This window comes from Lineus longissimus, chromosome 5, assembly GCF_910592395.1.
Source record: "Lineus longissimus chromosome 5, tnLinLong1.2, whole genome shotgun sequence".
NCBI classification, from domain to species: Eukaryota; Metazoa; Nemertea; class Pilidiophora; order Heteronemertea; family Lineidae; genus Lineus; species Lineus longissimus.
The window spans coordinates 1,426,387-1,445,950 of NC_088312.1; the positions used below are offsets into that span (position 1 = coordinate 1,426,387).

General features: G+C 42.0%; 2 protein-coding genes across 2 annotated transcripts; one reads left to right on the forward strand and one right to left on the reverse strand.

Moving 5' to 3' along the window:
• Positions 1-423: 423 nt before the first annotated feature.
• On the reverse strand, positions 424-4,998 carry LOC135487850 (dehydrodolichyl diphosphate synthase complex subunit DHDDS-like). Its single transcript, XM_064771975.1, has 8 exons — positions 4,781-4,998; positions 4,181-4,379; positions 3,796-3,938; positions 3,398-3,514; positions 3,008-3,109; positions 2,533-2,647; positions 2,166-2,273; positions 424-1,914 (listed from the first exon to the last, which is right to left on the reverse strand). The coding sequence occupies exons 2-8, from the start codon at positions 4,367-4,369 to the stop codon at positions 1,633-1,635; spliced, it is 1,056 nt and encodes a 351-aa protein (XP_064628045.1). The 5' UTR covers positions 4,370-4,379; positions 4,781-4,998; the 3' UTR covers positions 424-1,632.
• Positions 4,999-5,096: 98 nt separating this feature from the next.
• On the forward strand, positions 5,097-17,811 carry LOC135488072 (bromodomain and WD repeat-containing protein 3-like). The gene is made up of 30 exons (XM_064772471.1): positions 5,097-5,282; positions 5,366-5,424; positions 5,499-5,528; positions 5,723-5,782; positions 6,665-6,914; positions 7,104-7,267; positions 7,481-7,803; positions 7,969-8,280; positions 8,481-8,766; positions 8,859-8,987; positions 9,130-9,355; positions 9,445-9,633; positions 9,884-10,037; positions 10,188-10,278; positions 10,580-10,726; positions 10,905-10,987; positions 11,109-11,301; positions 11,527-11,769; positions 11,948-12,072; positions 12,285-12,479; positions 12,683-12,744; positions 13,144-13,417; positions 13,606-13,731; positions 14,014-14,113; positions 14,325-14,483; positions 14,699-14,851; positions 15,222-15,328; positions 15,482-15,615; positions 15,856-15,990; positions 16,201-17,811. Exons 1-30 carry the CDS (start codon positions 5,231-5,233, stop codon positions 16,776-16,778), a joined length of 5,139 nt encoding a protein of 1,712 aa, XP_064628541.1. The 5' UTR covers positions 5,097-5,230; the 3' UTR covers positions 16,779-17,811.
• The last annotated feature ends 1,753 nt before the right edge of the window (positions 17,812-19,564 follow it).

The following is a 19,564-nucleotide window of genomic DNA, read 5'->3' on the forward strand; positions in this document are numbered from 1 at the left end:
TACTTGCATTGTCCTATTGCCATCCTATGCTTGCTTGTTGTTACTTGTGAATTGCCCGTCGCAAAGCCTCGAGGAGGATGCAGGCTCCCAGGAAGGATACAGGGAAGAGTACAAAACAGCCATTATATATTATCCCCAAGTACAATAATGTTACACCATTAACTGATGTGCAAGTGTACAGGGGGGGTGTCTGAAAATCAATGGGTAGGTGCGCACGCAGTTTATGGATGCTCCCCAGGTTGAAGCCAGAGTTGCCCATGTTTAGTCTCTGGGGGGTCTTCAGAGAGACGTAACCATTCCCTCTTTTTTAGGCTTCATATACTTTTGCCATAATCCCTCAGTATTATGAATGTAAGTGACTGGGAAAATGATGCATAAAAGCAGAACAGTGAACGAAGGCCACAAGTAGAGAACCACCAAAGATTTTCAAAATAATTTAGTCTATTTTTCTTAACAATAATTTTCCTAATCTACATGACTGCATTTCATTCAAAAATAATATCATACAATCATTGTAAGTACAAAAGAAGTAGGTACTGTTGACATTAGCTAAAGTTCAGTTGAACAAGTCCCTGGCTATCACATGAAGTGGATGCCCAATTTGGCTACAACATGTCATTTGGGGATCATCACCTAGCTGAAAACAGTGGAAGCCATTTCTAATATGTTACAAGAGCTCTGACACTGAGTATTAGTTTGGGGCAAGTGAACAAGACATTTTATACCAAAGTTGACCATTTTAACGCAGTATTATCCCTCAGAAACGAGCGAACCAAAGGGAAAGGCAGTGGCATTGTCAAATCAGAGCTAAACTTGGTATAATGGCACCATTACTTGTTTGATTTTATCAAACGTTCTCAACATTTGAACCGACACATATTTTTATTGTGACTCTTGTAATCTAGTGTCTCAATTTCTCATCCATCAAATGATTGATGTTTCAATAGTGAAGATAGATTAGATATGAATACAAAAACACCAATTGCTATGAAATAAAGTATTAAGGATAGTTTACATGATACAATGTATGAGTGCAGGCCATCATTATTAGACAAATAGAGCTACAAGCTGAATTTCGAGGAACACCTCAAGATTTTCAACATGATTACACATGTTATTTAAGCCTATGTATCCAAAGTCATGATGCAGTTGTGTACAAAACTCATTATAACAGTCACTACAAAAACTTAATAGATATTAATCAATCAATCACAGTGTAACATTCCTTTCGAACATCATTCTTATTTATACATGTACCACATTGAAGTACAAATATTACAATAATGTTCAACTCAAGTATGAATTATGCACTTAAAAGTCCGATTGCAGAGATGTACCTGCCTGAATAGAGGCCGATTTCAACAGGGCTGTCCCCTGCAAAAAGGGATGTAAACCAGGGGTTCCAGCCAGGCCTTTTTTGAAGGCCCAACTTTATTGAGAAATCTCAGCCAGCAACTCCGAACAAGCTCAAATGCACTACGGATTACACTACTGTGTTTATTTAAGTAATTCCCGAACCCCGATCTACAGTAACTTTTTTCTATTATTGGAAAGTCTGGTAAAGAAATCTATTGCTGCTGAAAATCTACCACAATTTAAAATTCAAGCAGGCTATTATAAAATCATTAGAAATCACACAGCATGATTCGATGTTCTGTGCACTAAATCCTCTTTAGCACCACTTTGATTACGTTTTAAGCAAAGGTCCTCAAAATATTTAGTCCGTTTATTTTCCAAGTGGGTTAAAAACGTCCTAATTCTCTGTTCCCTTTCCGTTTTATATTCTAACAATCTCTGTTGTATATTTGGTGAGTCCTTGGCACGGTGGTCTTTATGAAAGTGATCCTTCACATGATTGTAATCTGACTCCTCCACATCGCTCTCTTCTTGAGCTTGACGATAATCTTTGGCTTTCTGCAACAAGAAGAAATGGCATTCGAATTAAAAGGTTCTTGCAGTAAATAGTGAGTAGGAGTGTGAGGTATGAGTTAGTTAAAGTGTAGTCAAGGCACAGACCAAAAAGAAACCAAACTCGAAAAATATCCAACATGAAGTCTGCATTCCCGAGTCCGAAATGACGCAGAGCAAGAACAAGAAGCCCATAAGTGAAGACATGGACAATCAAATATACATGTACTAGCACCAACTAGGCAGTGTATACTTACTTGTACATCTTTATAATTCTGTTGATAATGCAATATTGCAGCGTAGAGATGCCATATACTAAATTCTGGCCATAAAACCTTCACAAAGGCCAGTACTGAAAAGCTGCTCTGAAAGGAGGGAGAACAAACCTATAGGAATTCAATCACCAAAGAATCACTTGGTCAACACAATCAACGATGGGCCGAAGGTGGTGAACTACTAATCAACAGCAATCTCACTCTAAGGGGTTCATTTGGCATAGAACAGTACTGAGCTGCCGCTGGTGTAGTTCCCCTCTCCTTCAAACAAGGAGGTACACATGCTTGTCCCAGACCGTTTTTCCTCAGATTTACGGCCTACTTCAAAATGAAGATAATTTCAACTTACTTGTAACAAAAGGAAATCACTGAGCCTAACTTCACCAGACGTCCGCACCACGAGATCAGGGTGAGGCGAGTGATTTGTGTACAGGCACTTATCCACCACCTCTGCCGAGATGTCACTGAAACAGTATCAAAATACCAGTGTAGGACAAGAGAACATCAGACCAAACACCAACACTGCCATAATCATGGAAGGTTTGACCTGGAAAGGCGAGTCCACTCAAAAACTGTTCTTCTTATCTGATTTTTCAATCCAAAGTTGATGGTTGCACCAAAGGATGATTGACAACACAAGTGGATGAAAAACAAGCAATATTCATATTGCCCAGCTGAGGATCAAGGCTGAGGATATTCTGTGGTGCCTCGGTGTCTGTGCATTAACACTAGAAGATCCTTACGTATCCCAACTCCTCCACCCAGCAGATCAAGATGTCTGCACCTCAAGCACTACACAAGAAAAAGAATGACTGGACACCCACCTTTCTCTCAGCAGTCCTAATTGCACTCCCTCTGTCACCTCCCTCATCGCTGCACAAATCTCATCCCTGGATGTGTATGGCATGCACACATTTAAAGTAGCTCTGGAAAAAAAAAGGCTTCACTTTAGAGATTAGAACAATGTAAAATGATGATAGGTTTCATTCAATTCATTTATTCAGTTGGCTCGTCTCTAAACTATATTGAGGCAGCTTATGTTGATCCACTCTGACACCAATCATGACGGCAGCAGGTGTGAACACAAACTGGATATCATGGAGGATTCAATGAATGGTTAAGTCATTTCAGGTGCTCACTGGCTACCACTGTTTGAATGCTTTTGTTTCAGTGCAAGAGTAGAAAGACTGGCACACTGGCAGAAAACTCTTTACCGTTTATGGTCCTTTGTGTAATAGACAGCCTCTGCTATCGACTCCTGAATATCATGTGGAAGAAGGGAAAGATTGCCTATCACACGAACACATATATCATACTTCTTCAACCTCTCCCTGAAATAACCAAGACATGATATTATCAAGATCTCTACATACATTCTTCAAAAGAACAAAAAAGACTCACTTCTCAATCAAAACAAAGCAGTTTCAGCAATATTTGCACTTTAAATCCATATTTCTGCCCAGAATTTATGGCTGGGCCCTAGATAGGGTATTCATTGGGAGACACTACATTGAGCCTGGCACTAGTTAGGCAGGGTATATTTGCCAGCTGGATGTATAACATTACATTACAACCAAAAGACAATCGCAAAAGTGTGACAATTTCCATTTACTTTTCTTCGAGTAATTTCACAAACTTCTCTCTTGCCAATTCCATCAGCCCATCCACTTCTTCCTTTGATCTCTTGAAGTTCTCGATACTAAAGGCATAAACTGTGACTTCAGTAATGTCTAGATCTCGGCACCATTCTAATGTCTGGAAAAGCAAAGGACCTGAGATACAAAAGCAGAAAAATTTCAGCTCAACACAAGTTGAAAGTGCATGTACTATATTCCAAGTGGCACTAGTCAAGCCTCAAATCCAAAACCTTCCGATCACAAGTCGGAAGCTCTTCCACTGGTGACTGCGCTACTCCTGGATCTTTTAAACTGGAGGCAGGACATGCTCATATTCATAATGTTTTCATTGAAAATGGCCATTCTACCAGATCAATTTACCTCAGACAATTTTTCGAAGCCCATGAGATGGCCCTCAGCTCGCTGAATACTTTTCTTGCTGGCGAATCGGCGATTCCCATCCATGATGAATGCAACATGCTTAGGTAATGGTCCAGCCTTGAGCACATTGGCACAGAATCTCCGCAGCCATGAAGACTGGCTTCCTTCATTTTCCCTTATCCACGACATACCACCGGCACTGCAAATTAAATTGAAAGGATTTAGAATATATTATTATAACTAGGCCTACATGAACTAAGAGAGTAAACAACAGCCCAATTTTGGAATGATCATGATGATGATGACGATAATCCTCGCACCAGTCAGATGATTGAAGCCTTCATGTTATTGGCCACAATAAAATATGTGATTTCATCATTCACATTCAGATGAATGACCCACACATTTGATATACATAGAATACAGGGTAATACACACATCAAATCAATGTAGGCTACACTGTACATTTTGTACAATAATGCACTGCAAACTCAAATCCGGCCGGTGACGTGGCTGAGAAAAGGGACGTTTGCGGGACATCCCAAAGAATTTAAAAACACCTTGCGTGGTCAACTTCTCAAGTAAGAACAAAATATACACCTGAAAGTGCTGTTCTAGTTCTCATCAATGAAATAGGTCTACAAATGACACGGAGATTCGGAAAATCCGTCTGCTTTCTCAGCTTTGACTCGCCATCTTGCCATGACGTCACGCGTACCTTGCGCCGGATCACAGCAATCAAAAATTAATACGCAATAACAAATCGACACAAAATAACTAAATAAATTGAGAACAATTGTCCCGATATAACTCATATCGTTTTTGTATTTGATAGTTGCCTTCTAGACTAGTGTGTTGAAACCATTTCCATGTATACTGAAACCTAATTCATGGCTTCATTTATCTCGGACGAATATAACTGGGCTGCGGCCGTAAATAAATTTTCCTTCTATGTTCAATGCTGAGATGTGTACATAAAAATGGCGTTATTTATCTTGGTACATAGTCCGTGAAAAACATTAGTTTTTGATACTTTATCAATCTCAAATAATGGAAAGTGCTTCAGAATCTGGAAGCCAGGGACATTCACGAGTGGAATCAGGTAAAACCTTGAACAATTTCAAGTTTAAGCGGCCTGATGCTTCACGTGAATCGGGGTGACTAAATTCGTGTTGTTTCTTTCAGAACTGTATTTCCTCATCGCCAAATTTCTCGAATTAGGACCCTGTAAAAAGACAGCTGAGGTAAGTCCAGTTCTGATTTCCAATTTATTGGATTGTTTTAGACATTATCTAAGTATCGCTGTCTTCGATTTCAGGTTTTGAAGCGAGAAATCGAAGGAAATGGGGTAAGTAAAATGCCGTGAATTTTCTGTTTCAAAACATACTTCTTGCTCGCTCACAACGTGGTTTTCGTTTGCTAGTATTTCCTGGAAACGCGTTTAATTAGTGCCAAGAAGTGGTTTATAATCAGTGAATGTCCAAATTTCAGAAATAGACAGTCTGCGTTCACCATTTGCCCCTAATTTCCATTATTTTTCAGCTTTTACCAAAGAGGATTGATTGGCTAGGAGAGCAACATGAGAGAGACTTTGATAATTTGGTAAGATTTTTTGGGCAAAAGTTTATTCTTGTGATTTTCCAGGAATTTGGGGGGAAAAGGCAAAAAAGTGTTTGAAAAAATATTTTCTCTGAATTGGTGTATTGTGGCTTATATCGGCATTCAGTCACCATTGATTCATGCAACATGTCCCAAAACTCTAAAAAAATGTCTAAAAAGAGCCAAAAATGCAACCTATTTGTGAAAAATTGTTTACTCCTGAAGGTAATGTATTCTGGTATCATTGGCAATGTTCTGGAATACCAACCAATCAGCTTGCCCAGAGCTTTGCATATCTAATAAGGTAACGAGACCAGGGCTATTTATAGACGCAATGCGATTCGACGATAATAATAGATTATGCAAATGACCAGGCCTGGACTATTTTCCAGGCAGGTAACAGCCAGTGATTCAAACAAGTCTCTCCCCCCCCCGTGTAAATTCTTGGTTGTTTCCTTTCATTTCCTGAGTTCTAAATATTTTTTTTTAAATTTTAAGGTTATTGACTTAAAAATAAATATAATTCACTCAGTTTAACAGAGCCTGTCTTCCGTTACATGCTTGATTCATGCTTTCAATATGGCAATCCTATATGGGCAGCAGAGGGAGTGTAAAGAAGTGTCTTGATGAAACAAGGTCATGTTGTGAGACCTTGGGCAAGCCACTTCCCTTTGTCAGTGATGTGATCCGATATGATTTGGGTCGTCCTCTTTACCATGCATGTTACTCAGTTATGCTATTATGTTACGCAAGTCCTGGCTAATCATTAGATTTGATATTTAGCTGTCTGATTAATAATATAGCTCTGGGATATTTTGGCCTATTGCCATCGGCGAAAAGTGGTCACAATTATGTCTGGCAACATGCTGCAATTTCTCCTTTCAGAATACTTTGTATGGCCATATAGCACCAAAACATCTGCTAAAAGTATGTCAGCGTGTTGGACCACTCCTTGAAAAAAGTATTGCCCCAAGTGTTTGTGGTGTCAAGTCTCTTCTCGGAGCGGGTCGCCTGTCCTTGCTGAGGACTGAAGATGATGTCAAATTCACAAAATGGCCTGGAACGATACATGCTGCAACTCGCCATGGCAGGCCGTTGGGTCCACCATCAAACTTAGCAAATCCTCCAAATATCAGTAAGTAAACCTTCAAATAAGGATGATTCGCAGATGTAGTGTGTCTACTCAATGTAGGCCCCTAACTGTCATTGTGTGTCTCTCTGAAGTGTGACAACCAAAGTCTTGAAACTTTATCAACTTACAAGACTACAAACAATTCCTCACACCGAGAAATTTTTTTCTAATTACATGGCTTGTTTTTTTCAGTCAATGTTCTGAGAGGTCGAGAAGTTTCAGGTACCGTGCGCTATGATCATGCAGTGCCATGGAAGACGTATGGTACCAAGTTTACGATGCATTCCAGGGCCGTAGTACACTTGTCCTCCGTCTACTGCGTGGCCTTTGATAGAGCTGGCAGATACATTTTCACTGTAAGTTTCAACTTTATTTGATTTAAACTTATCAAGTGAACCTCAGAAACTTCCCAAGTAAGTAGAGCCAGGATAGGTATAAGAACGGCTGAAAATAAAGCCGAGGATCTATTATATGTTTTTGACTTGTAGTTTCATTCTGAACAACATTGGATACATTGCCATTGCGCCTTGCGGTTAGTTCATACTCTTTCCTTTGCACTGATTTTACAGGGTGCTGATGACTGCTTGATAAAGGTATGGTGTGTCATGGATGGGCGACTACTTGCAACGTTCCGGGGACATTCGGGAGAGATAACCGACATTGCTGTCAACTATGAGAATACAATCTTGGCGTCGGGGAGCTGTGATAAGTTGATCAGGATCTGGTGTCTACGGACGACGTCACCACTAGCTGTCTTGACGGGCCATACTGGCATGATCACCTCTGTACAGTTCAGTCCATTGGTACGAGGTAACACACGGTACCTTGCATCGACTGGTGGAGATGGCTGTGTCTGTTTCTGGGAGTTTAATGCATCCAATTACAAGTTCAAGTAAGTTTACAACTTTGATAATGATAAACGGTACCCTGTGTTCCGGTGAATTGATAAAACTTTATGCTCAAGTCGGGAAAAAATGGTTACAGGCATATCTGGAGCCATTTGACAGGGCAAGCTCTTTCTTGATTGCGTGATTCAGTCTTGTTGTTTTATTTCCAGTCCAAAACCGGCTAAGTTCATTGAGAGGTCACGAGCTGGAGCTCAGATGTTGTGCTCCTCCTTCAGCCCCGGTGGAATCTTTTTGGCAACCGGCAGCACAGATCATGTGATCAGGGTATTCTGTTACCTTGGTACGGTCCCAGAGAAGATCTGTGAATTAGAGTCGCACATGGATCGAGTAGATAGCATCCAGTACAGCCACCGGAGTGACCGGTTTGTCAGTGGTAGCCGTGATGGTACGGCTCGAATCTGGCGGTTTGACAGACAGGAGTGGAAGAATCTGGTACTCGATATGGCCACAAGATTAACAAAGTAAGAGAACTGATAGTGTGTGTGCAGGTACATGTACATTCACATGTTCACGTGACTTGACAATGAATTGGTTTGTGTTTCAATTCTTATTCTATTTGATCTTATGTTCAATCTTAAATGTGCTTTTGTGCTCTCCTGTCGCCATGAGCCATTGTTCAGTGTGTAGTGGCACAAGTATAAATGGTATTCCATCTTTTCAGAGCTCCCTTGGAAGAAGAACATCATGTGAACAAATTTAAAGTAACCATGGTCGCCTGGAGCCTTGACGACAGATTTGTCATCACAGCTGTTAACGACTGTTCATTGAAGGTGTGGGATTCATCTACGGGTGAACTGAGACAAGTCCTCAAGGGCCATGAGGATGAAGTGTTCGTGCTGGAGACCCATACAATAGATCCTCGTATCTTGCTCAGTGCTGGCCATGATGGGAAGATCATCATTTGGGATCTCTTCTCTGGCAAACTTGTCAACACCTTCAAGAATTCGGTAAGCAAGTTTTCTTATGTCAAGTTCTTGCATATTCCTTCCTATGCCTTCAGAGCAATCAGTATTTTTGAAACCGATCTTGTGTCTTTCAGATTGCTGGCCAGGGATATGGTGCTGTTTTTGACTGCAAATTCTCTTGTAATGGACAGAACTTGGCAGCTACTGATTCCCATGGTCACCTCCTCATCTTTGGCTTCGGCAGCAGTGAGAAATACAAAAAGGTGGGTCGAAAGACAAATAAGTATTGAATCAATGGTGGCTATAAGTAGTAGCATTGCTCATTTGATTACTTGCTCATCCTCAATAAGGAGTAGACATGTTTTGATACTGAATGAGGCACAAATTGTTTCCTTTCAATTTCAGATTCCAGATGAGATCTTCTTCCATACCGACTACCGACCTCTCATACGTGATGCAAACAACTTTGTGTTGGATGAGCAGACACAGCAACCTCCTCACCTCATGCCACCTCCCTTCTTGGTGGATGTTGATGGGCTTCCTCATCCTCCCAAATACCAACGTCTCGTGCCGGGAAGGGAAAGTTGTAATGATTCACAGTTGTTGCCACAGATTGGTGTTGCCATCAATGGTGAGAAATCTAGATGGTCTGCATTTTGGGAATTGCCTCATGCACTTTCATCCAAAATGCGCATTAACTTGGAACTTTTGTTTGTTCAGGTAATCGTGAAGTGATAGATGATCAGCTGCTGAATATACCAGTCATAGAAGAAGAGGAGGAGGAACCTCCACCGCCTGGAGAAGGTGGCCAAGTGGTCCTTGATGCCGCCATTCGTCTCCTCCAACATGAACAGGATATAAGACTTGGAGGTCCAAGTCGAGAGCCTCTCAGATCTATAAGCATTGATGGTAAATACAGAATTGAATGTCAGCTTGTTTCATTGCCGATGATATTTTCCACCCTAAAACTGTTGCAGTCCCTGGTCCGAGATCTGTCCAAATCAAATTTGCAACGCTGATTATATTTACTAACACCTCATCTCACCTTTGGTATGCTTCTCTTCCAATCACAACGGACACATAAATCTAAAATATCTGGTGATGAACACTGTTCCTTCAGTTTTTCCTTATTTTTTCTTCTTTTATCATTGTCTTGCAGGTCCTTCTGGTTCTAATCGAGTGCGCCGGCGTGGTGGTGAGGGTGTGCGCCAGGCCGAGGGGAATGTCCCTGTGTCTCACCGCGCCACTAACAGTGAGGTGCAAGCTCTCAAGAAGAGGGTGTTGATAAGAGCGATGGACCCAGCTGTATATAAGTAAGTTTCAGTTGTATTCTTTGACAATAATGATCATTTCTTTGGAGGATTTTCGGCACATATCGGATGAAAACTTTTTCAAATAGACATCTACGAGGGCAACCTGAAAATGCTGCAATTCTTATGATGATGATGTTTTGTACTTTTCAGGAGTATTCAACATTGGAGAAAGAGTGCAACAGAAGAAGAGATGAAGAAGTACATTCATGAAAGGAAAAGGAAGCCTCTACCTCTTGCTAGGGTAAGTCAACCTTCTATTTTAGCCAATAACAATCTGTTTAGATTGTTGGTGAGATGCCATGGCTATTTTAGTCTTCTCTGCCCCTGGCAATTGTAATTAAATTTGCTTGCCTCAAAATGGTTTCATTAGGCCACAGCAAATTTTGCCTGGAACATAGCTCTATTGATAGATTTGAGAAGGAGCACCCTTCGAATGGATATTAATGAAGCAAACTTACCTTCATGAAAGATGGAATTCCTAGGACATCAGTGCGTATAATATTGTGATGCATAAGTGTAAAAAATGTGTGCTTTCTTTTCAGACTGACTCCAGTGACTCTGGTAGTCATATGCGGACTCGAAGGAACAAAAAGAAGGGTCGTAAGCATGCCTACGGTACTCGGGGCAACAATGAGGAGACTGGGGTGAATCGCCTCGTGACCAGGGCACTCTATGACACAGAAGTGGAGGTGAGTGGGCAAGTTTAGCTTGTTATTAGCAACTAGCAATTTCCAAAACAGGTTAGGTTGCGCAAGTCGGCATGTTGCAATGTAGACTGAGGATAGCTGATCATTTGGCTTACACAAATCCGTCTTTCTTCAATTTGATTAACTTTCTAAGATTTGTATAATTCTTTGTTTCTTTTAGGATTCTAATAGTGATACGATCATCCAAACAGATAATGAAGTGGAACAGTTGGAAAACTGGAGTAGTGCACATTCTGTTGGGGGGTAGGTATCACCATGTAGTCCATCTTAACATTTCACTGACACTGTGGTCCTCGAACCTCTTGAAATATAGACCAGTTTAGATCTTGTTGATGTCGCCTTGAAAGTCTTCTTCTTCTTACAGTGAGTCTAGTGACTATTCTGATTGGATAGCGGACACAGGACTTAGCCTCCAACCCCCAAAACGTTCACAGCGCTCAAGAAAACGGCGTAAAGTGTCATCATCAGAGGCCGAAACAGAAGTTGAAGGTGATGGTGATGTCCCAGTAGCATCAACAGCCAAGAGAAAGCCTCCACCAAGAAAGAAAGAAAAAAAGGTGAGTAGTACTCTCCATTGGTGAACTTAAGTGGTCAGCCTTACCAAATATCCAAATGAGGTTAGATTACCATAAATAAAGAAGCTGATTCGGGTGCAGATAATACAGAACTGAGTGAGATTGAGAAAGTCTTTATTATGGGGTATGATGGAAGAATCGCATTAGCCCGACTATCCATTCCAACATTCCATAAGGTAACTTGATTTACTACCATTGTTCTTTCAGAAAATTATCAAAAAAAGTGTACCCCACATGGAGGACATCAAAGAAGTGCCTGAAGCATTCATCCCTCCAATATGGCTGACAGACACAATACCTCGTAAAGCCCCCTATGTGCCACAGATGGGTGATGAAGTGATGTACTTTCGACAAGGCCATGAGGCGTATGTTCATGCAGTAAAGAGACGAAACGTCTACAACCTGGATCCTAATCGATACCAGCCTTGGCACAAAATGCCGAATCTCAGGGTAGGCGTTAACACTACTCTAACAATTTGAGTTGTTGGTTGTTTTGGAGTGAAAGAGAATGACTTCATGTTGTAACTTGTTACAAGCAAAGATTCCAAGGTTTCAAAATCATAGTGAGTTTCAGATTCTCCTATATTTGTTACCTCTTGGTTCATGTACGAGCATTTCTCTTCTCCAGGAACATGAGTTGGTGAAAATTATCGGAATCAAATACGAGGTTAAACCTCCCAGACTGTGCTGCCTCAAACTGGCATTCATGGACCCTTCTTCAGGTGCTTTAACAGGCTCGTCATTCAATATCAAGTAAGTGAATCCGATCAGTATCCAATTGTTTGAACCATTGAAGTTTTTCTTGACAAAATGCCTCACAAGGGCAAAAATATTCTGAAAATTTTTAGGAACAAAACTCTTTAGTTTTCATTCAGAAATTATGAAAAGGTTAAATAAGAGCCATAATTTCGAGAATAATTCAACCTCTAAAAACACGTATGAAATAACTGCATAATCCCTTTCAGATATCATGATATGCCTGATGTTATCGATTTCTTGGTGCTAAGACAGATGTATGATAATGCCATGCGGAGGAATTGGAAACCTGCTGATCGTTTCTGTTCGCTTATTGACGATGCGTGGTGGTTAGGCACGATAGAAAATCAAGAACCATTCCAGTCAGATTTTCCAGATAGCTTATTCCAGTGCTTTAGTGTGGCGTAAGTTTGAGGTTTTTGGTTGAACTTTACTATTCTGATATGCAGTGTTCAAATGTCTCTCTCTCAGTCTCTCTCTCTCTCACTCTCAGTTTAATCTTATGTATAAATCAGTCACAAGTTGAAGGATTTGCTCTGGCAAACCTCTGCAAAAAAGTAAGAACAATTTCAGTATTTCTTATGCTTTAATTCATACTTCACTTCAGGTGGGACAATGGCGAGTTTGAGAAGATGAGCCCATGGGATCTTGAAGGCATTCATAAAAGACGTAAGTGCTAGACTTTTCATTTAAAACTCTACATGCTTATTAGAATTAAACTTTACACCTTTCCAGAAATGGGGCGCTGAGTCTCCGAAATAGTGATGTCATAAGGGGAAACTCGGCCTTATGGTGGAGGGACAAAGGAGATAGTCATGGTTGACCAACACACTTGAATGCCTTTAATGACGGACAAGGGGGGAAAAGTTAGTTCCAATGCAAGCCACCAATTTCGGGAAGCATGTATATATTTGCTCAAACAAGATTTTAGCCAAGCTTGAACTTTGGTCAGGTCTCGCTTGTTGCTCAAAGCATGACTGAGCGATCCAGTTCTCTAGTGTTGGGCACAAGAACCCAGACACGCTTCATGTGTAGAAGATTCCTCAATTTGTTGCGTCTTGTTTCCAGGGATACCGAAAGACAAGGGCGGTAGTGTTCCTGTCACTCCAGCTGAACTGAAACAGCTTCTGTATTCACCCAAGGCCAATGAATGGCCTCCCTGCAGCCGTGATGCCGAGTGTGAACGCATCGTTCATGGGTTAGAGACGATCATGCAGCTCTCGAGAGCGGAACCATTCATCGCGCCGGTGGATCTCAGCTCCTATCCGGTCTACGCCATTGTTGTGGAGTACCCTATTGATCTCAACACTATCAAGGAACGACTCGCCAACAGGTTCTATAGGTGAGGTGCTGTTCGAATATTAGTGGACTATTTGATATTATTGCAGAAACTCAAGTGAAATTCTCCCTTAATCCGCTAATCACAGGCCACTGAGGGACCAGTGGAAGGTCTCTTCCTGAGAATGTCAGACAGTTTCAAGTGTAATTCATTCAACATCATACCATATAGTTGATTGTTTCATGTTTCAGGAGAATCAACGCCCTACAGTTCGATGTACGTCACATTGAATCCAATTCGAACAAATTCAATGAAGCAGGGACTGACATTAATAAGTCAGCGAGGCTGATCACAGATGTCTGTCTCAAGTTTATCGAGTAAGTTTATTTGTTGTACCGTGCAGTGGTTGGACTCTCAGCTAGCGGTCAGGGTGTACCTTTCAGTATCGTGAAGCTTGTAGCTTTCCTGAGGTCTAATGAAAGTTTAGCGGGATAGGCTGAGATCAGAGTCTGAAGTGGCATGATAACCTCCACCATAGTCAATACCAGACAATAACCCTAAAAGTTTATCATTCATCATCATACTCTAATTAGAATGATGAGGAAGAGCAGAAGTGGGCCAGGTGAAACATTGATAAACCTAACATTTTGCTCTTGCAGAGATAGCAACTGTGATGACCCAATGATTATCTACAATCAACGAGCAAAGGATTTTGATCTTGAAGGTGGCACATCATCAGAAACTGATTCAGAAAACGAGGTAAAAGACCTGTGAAATTATTCACATCTTGGCTCTCATATTGTTCATCTGTACACTGCGGGCAGGTAAAAATGTTCTGGTTTTTCTGTTACTTGGCTTATCATTCAAGTTCAATAACCGTGGTTTCTATCAGTTGTGTGTTTACACTGCATGTTATTGCTGTTCAAGCAGACAAGGCCTCATACATCATTTTAAGTTATTTGTACTCCAGGATGGCGACTACCACAGCCCATCAAGAAGGCATTCCAGACACGAAAGTGCCCCAGATAGTAACTCATGGAAGAGAGATTGCTTGGGTCTGCTTGAAACCATGGTTGAGAATGATGACTCCCTCCCCTTCAGGTATCCTGTCAGTACTCAGGCTCACCCGGTAAGTAGGAGACTTTTACTGCATTTGGACAGATAAGTGATTACTCATTCTTTTCTTTACACTTGTAGAAGTAGTTTCCATCAACGCTTAACACAAATGGAGAAACTTCAAAAACAGTGGAAAGAGACAACACTGGCACTGACGGTTGCAATCAGGAAAGTGAGTTCTCTTCAACAAGAATATGAATGTTTCTCACCAATCCCCTTTGTTTACAGGATTATACTGAGATTATTGACCATCCGATGGACCTGAGCAAAATCAGAACTAAGTTTGATAACGATCGTTACGTAGGACCAGGAGACTTTGCAAAGGATATGCGCCTCATATTCAACAATTCAAAATCATACAACACAAATAAAAAATCCAAGGTAGGTCCGTACTTCATTTTGTGTTGACATCTGTCACAAGGCCAGCGCTGACTTTAGTTCTTTTCAGCCAAAACTAAATCTAAATATGAGTAGATAAGTCTTCTGGCAACTTGGCTGGAACAGTTACAATGTACTCGAAATTCTATTGTGTACTCAACTTGTGAAAATGATATAGGAATTCACCTAAGAGATTTATTTCCATGTATTTCTGAGTTCCCAGACAATCGACTTAAAACAACCCATCACCTTTATGAGAAAACAGAATGGAAAACATGATATGTGTGTTTCATGACTGGGTGTCTGAATTGATGGCCAGTCACAGGAGCCTCTTACTGTGCATGGTTTTGATTGGTTCTATTCTGTGATTAAGGTATATTCGATGACATTGCGACTGTCTGCGTTCTTCGATGACAGGATCCGACAGATCAACAGTGATTGGAAATCAGCTTTACGCTTTGAGAAGACTGGCAGGCAAAGGTAAGGAAGGCACACGTTATGGTTCTCAATGATCATGTAGAATCGATAGGTAACAAAAAGAGTGGGTTGATGTCTTGCCTGAAGTAACGGACAGCGTTGCGGAGCATTTTTCCAATCTGCAACTCGAAGTAACACTTACCTGGGTTTTTTCAGGGGATTCCGGAGTAGGAGGCCTTTGTCACCATCACCTGCTCAGCCATCAAGACCCTTTCCCATTGGCCCGTCCACGTCATCAACTGCTGGTCCATCGAGTTCTAGTCGTGATAGAACAAGCAGAAGTGCTAAAAGTAAGCTTTATTTTCCAAATTTCAACTAAAAATAGGAGTTGGGTGCTCTAGGGCTGAGTAAAGTTAAGTGAAATTGGATCATAAGACGCTGAAGTGTACAGTCTATGAGTGGGCTTCAAGATAATGTGATCCGTCAGTCAGATATGGCCTCGCTAGGTCTGCATATACATACGATAAATGATTCAGTTTTATATCCAGCATTCTGTCATTATAATGTTCAAATATTTCAACGTTTGGTAGGTTTGGCCAACCCTCCCCCGAAGAGGCGTCGATTGGTGAGTGAAGAGAGGCCATCCTCTTCAGACCAGGAAACAGATGAAGAAGTGAATGTGGAAACAGACTCACCAAGGAGGAAAACACCAAGGTCAAATAAAGGTAAGAAGGCTGAATGCACTAGTAAATGAGCCTATTCAGGTTGACTGTAGCTTGAGATTGATTTCCCTTGCTGGCTGAAGATGTGGTCTCCAGAGCAGTAAACCCAACTTGTGCCGCACCCAGAAACACTAACAAGCCACAATGGTGTTATCTACTCCTTGCAGTCTTTGGAATTATCATGTATTTATCACCTGATACATTTTTTTGCAGGCAAACAGCCGTTGTTAAATGGCCATTCAAAAACTGGTCGATATCAAGTGCGCAAAATCTCACGAGCTGCTGCACCAACAAAGAGTTTTGCTGAGGCATCTGGTAGTTCAACTGAAGAAGAAGAGGAGGAAGAAGAGGAAGAAGAAGAAGAGCATTCTGTTGCTAAGTCAACTGGAACTAGGACAAGGAATGTGGTGGTAAATAATACTGATGAAAATAGTGAGGAAGAGGGCTCATCAGGATCTGAGCCTGGGAGTAGCTCAGATGATTCATCTAATGATGATGATAATGACTCGAGTAGTAGCACATCAGAATCGGAAAGTGAGGAGGATAAATCATCTCGGAAGCTACGAGGTCGCTCGGAAAGAAAACCCGTCCAGCGACATGTTGTATCGCATGATTCTGAAAGGCGCAGTCGGAATACGCGAAATAGGGGACAACGGACATTCAACTATGGCGAGGACAGTGATTATGATGGGTTTGATGATATGGAAATGTCGTCACAGACGAGTATAAGTAGTCGTGGAAGGGTGCGCAAGATTACACCTCGTGCTAGAGCAAGTTTGGGCATGAGTTAGCAGACACCTTGATGATTTGGTGCCCGTGTGATTATCTTATGTGCGAGAGCAAGGTTGCGAATGAGGTTACATATGCCTTGATGATCAAGTGCCCTTGTGATATAAGTACTACCAGTGCTGTCCTATCTGTGTATATGAGTTTACACAAAGACTATATTTGCCATATACCGGTATGCACCGGATGTACACGTTATCGACTGCATATATTAATCTGTGTGGCAGCCTGTGATGAGTGAATTTTGAGTTGATTATCCTTCGAGGACATTGAATAAGCACCAAGGCGGTGTTGATTCAAAGGCCTCGAGGAATGTTAGAGGCTGTTCACTTATCAACATGGCTGTATTTTGACAGAAGGATGGATTCTCTGTGATTAAGCAATTTTTTGGTAGTTTTCTTAAGTTTTGGCCACTTGGCCAATTGGCATCTGGCCTTTATATTGCCACCTCATTTGCAGCAAACCTATCTACCTCCATTAGAATCAGGTGTAATATATATATGAAATCCCCGGCACAAGTTTGGACTGCTGTTGGTTGGACCGCTGGTCCCATGTGCTATTGTTGCCTCTATTGCAGAGTGTGGACATGCCAGCCATTGTTAATGATGTTGGACGTAAAGTGTGGGCACATGGATTCACCGGGGTGATTGTTTGATCGATTTTTCACCTGTCTTCGGATGTAGAAGTTCCTCTGTAAGGCCGCTCTCACTTGTAACATGCATAGGCATGCTTAGTTGTCACCATGGTGACCCTGCCAAGTTATATGCAACTCAAGTCTTTAGCTATCAAGTCAATATTTCTTTAAAACCAAGTTCGTGCAGATGGTTACAAACTGAAAAGATTTTCTAAAACCATGTCTGAAGACGAAAGGGTGGTACTGCAAACCAATCCATTTTGAAGGAGAGCTTCGTAAGTCTGTTACCGGTCTATATGTTAATTAGTCATGCCTCTAGTATGCTCAGTACATTGTATCATATCATTGTTTCACTGCCGCCAGAGATTTATATTTGAAATAAAATTTCATATGATTTGTGTAAACTTTTGTCTCTTGTTATGTCACCTGACGCTCTTGACTGAGTTTCTCAAAAGTTCTGCCTACAAAGGGAGGATGAGAGAGCCACAACCAGATTGACTCCAGCCTAGAAGCTGCACCCTGATGACAACACGGAGAGCATTCTCCAAAGCAGCGATAATATTCTATACCGCCACTTTCACACTACTATCACTGTGCAATGAGTATGCACAGAGAGCAATACCATTGTCACAACCAGACGATATTGGTCCCCAACATGAAAATGGCAACTGAACCATGTTGCCAATGCATTGAAAGAGATGAAGTAGGCCAAGCTCTACTCTGTTGCTGACATGGTCAGAGACATGAGACAATCTGGTCCAGTTTGGTCCAGTTACTCCACCACGTTGCTGACCCAGTGAGAGAGATGAGACAGCCACAATCAGACCACATCGGTCCTAGCAGCTCCACTGCTTTGCTAACGTAGTGAGAGATATGAGACAGCCACAGTCAGACCACATCGGTCCTAGCAGCTCCACTGCTCTCCCAACGTTGTGAGAGAGATGACTCAGCCACAATCAGACCACATCGGTCCTAGCAGCTCCACTGCTCTCCCAACGTTGTGAGAGAGATGAGTCAGCCACAATCAGACCACATCGGTCCTAGCAGCTCCACTGCTCTCCCAACGTAGTGAGAGATGTGAGTCAGTAACAACCAGACCACGACGATCCCAGCAGCTCCACTACTTTGCCAACGGAGTGAGAGATATGAGTCAGCAACAATCAGACCACATTGGTCCCAGCAGCTCCACTCTCGGCCAACGTAGTGAGAGAGATGAGGCAGCCACAATCTGACCACATCGGTCCTAGCAGCTCTACTGCTCTCCCAACGTAGTGAGAGATATGAGTCAGCCACAATCAGACCACAACGATCCTAGCAGCTCCACTGCTCTCCCAACGTAGTGAGAGATATGAGTCAGCCACAATCAGACCACATCGGTCCTAGCAGCTCCACTGCTTCGCCAACGTAGTGAGAGATATGAGTCAGTAACAACCAAACCACATCGGTCATAATACCTCCACATTGATGCAAACGAGGTGTGAGTAATGTGACTGTCGCAATCACACCGATTTGTTAGTGGCTGCCGAACCATGTCGCTAGCAATGCGACAGTTGAGAACGTCACAACCAGACCAAATTTGACCTGGTACATCTACTGTGTTGTCAACAAGAGGAGAATCACTGAATCGGTGTACGGCTGCCGAACCATGTCTCCAACATTGTGAGACAGACGGGAAAGGCACAACCAACCAAATCCGATATGCCGTGGTACCTCCACTGTGAGTGTGATGCCATTAACATGGTGAGGGATGGACTGTTAGTGACAATCACACCGAATCGGCATGGCTGCAATCATATCAGATAACACAGTTACAACTGTCGGTCCTGGTATCTCCACTATATTGCCAACACGGTGGGGCCAGAGGGACGAGACAGCCACACTTCACAGTCAGATCGAATTAGGTGAGAGAGATCAAACTATCATAATCACACACATTCGGGCGTTGCCAAGATGTTGAGATAGATGATCGAGACAGTCTGAATCATGGCAGATCTGTCAACACGGGGGGTGTATTAGACAGTCATAGGCAGATCAGGTCCAGCCTGACAGCTGCAATGTGGTGACAACGCGTAGAGAGCGATGCGACAGTCACCGCCAGACCACTCTGACGTGGAAATGGTCGTCAAACCATGTCGCACAAACGCGGCGAGAGATATT

Bases quoted from the DNA above. Each gene is read 5' to 3' on its own strand.
- LOC135487850 (XM_064771975.1), bottom strand. From the start codon at position 4,369: ATGTCGTGGATAAGGGAAAATGAAGGAAGCCAGTCTTCATGGCTGCGG. The intron at 3,110-3,397 runs GTAAAGAGTTTT...TTTTTTTTCCAG, and splicing joins TACACAAAGGACCATAAACG to AGCTACTTTAAATGTGTGCA. The intron at 2,648-3,007 runs GTGGGTGTCCAG...ATACTGTTTCAG, and splicing joins TTAGGACTGCTGAGAGAAAG to TGACATCTCGGCAGAGGTGG.
- LOC135488072 (XM_064772471.1), top strand. From the start codon at position 5,231: ATGGAAAGTGCTTCAGAATCTGGAAGCCAGGGACATTCACGAGTGGAA. The intron at 10,988-11,108 runs GTAGGTATCACC...TTCTTCTTACAG, and splicing joins AGTGCACATTCTGTTGGGGG to TGAGTCTAGTGACTATTCTG. The intron at 14,484-14,698 runs GTAAGTAGGAGA...CTTTGTTTACAG, and splicing joins TCAGTACTCAGGCTCACCCG to GATTATACTGAGATTATTGA.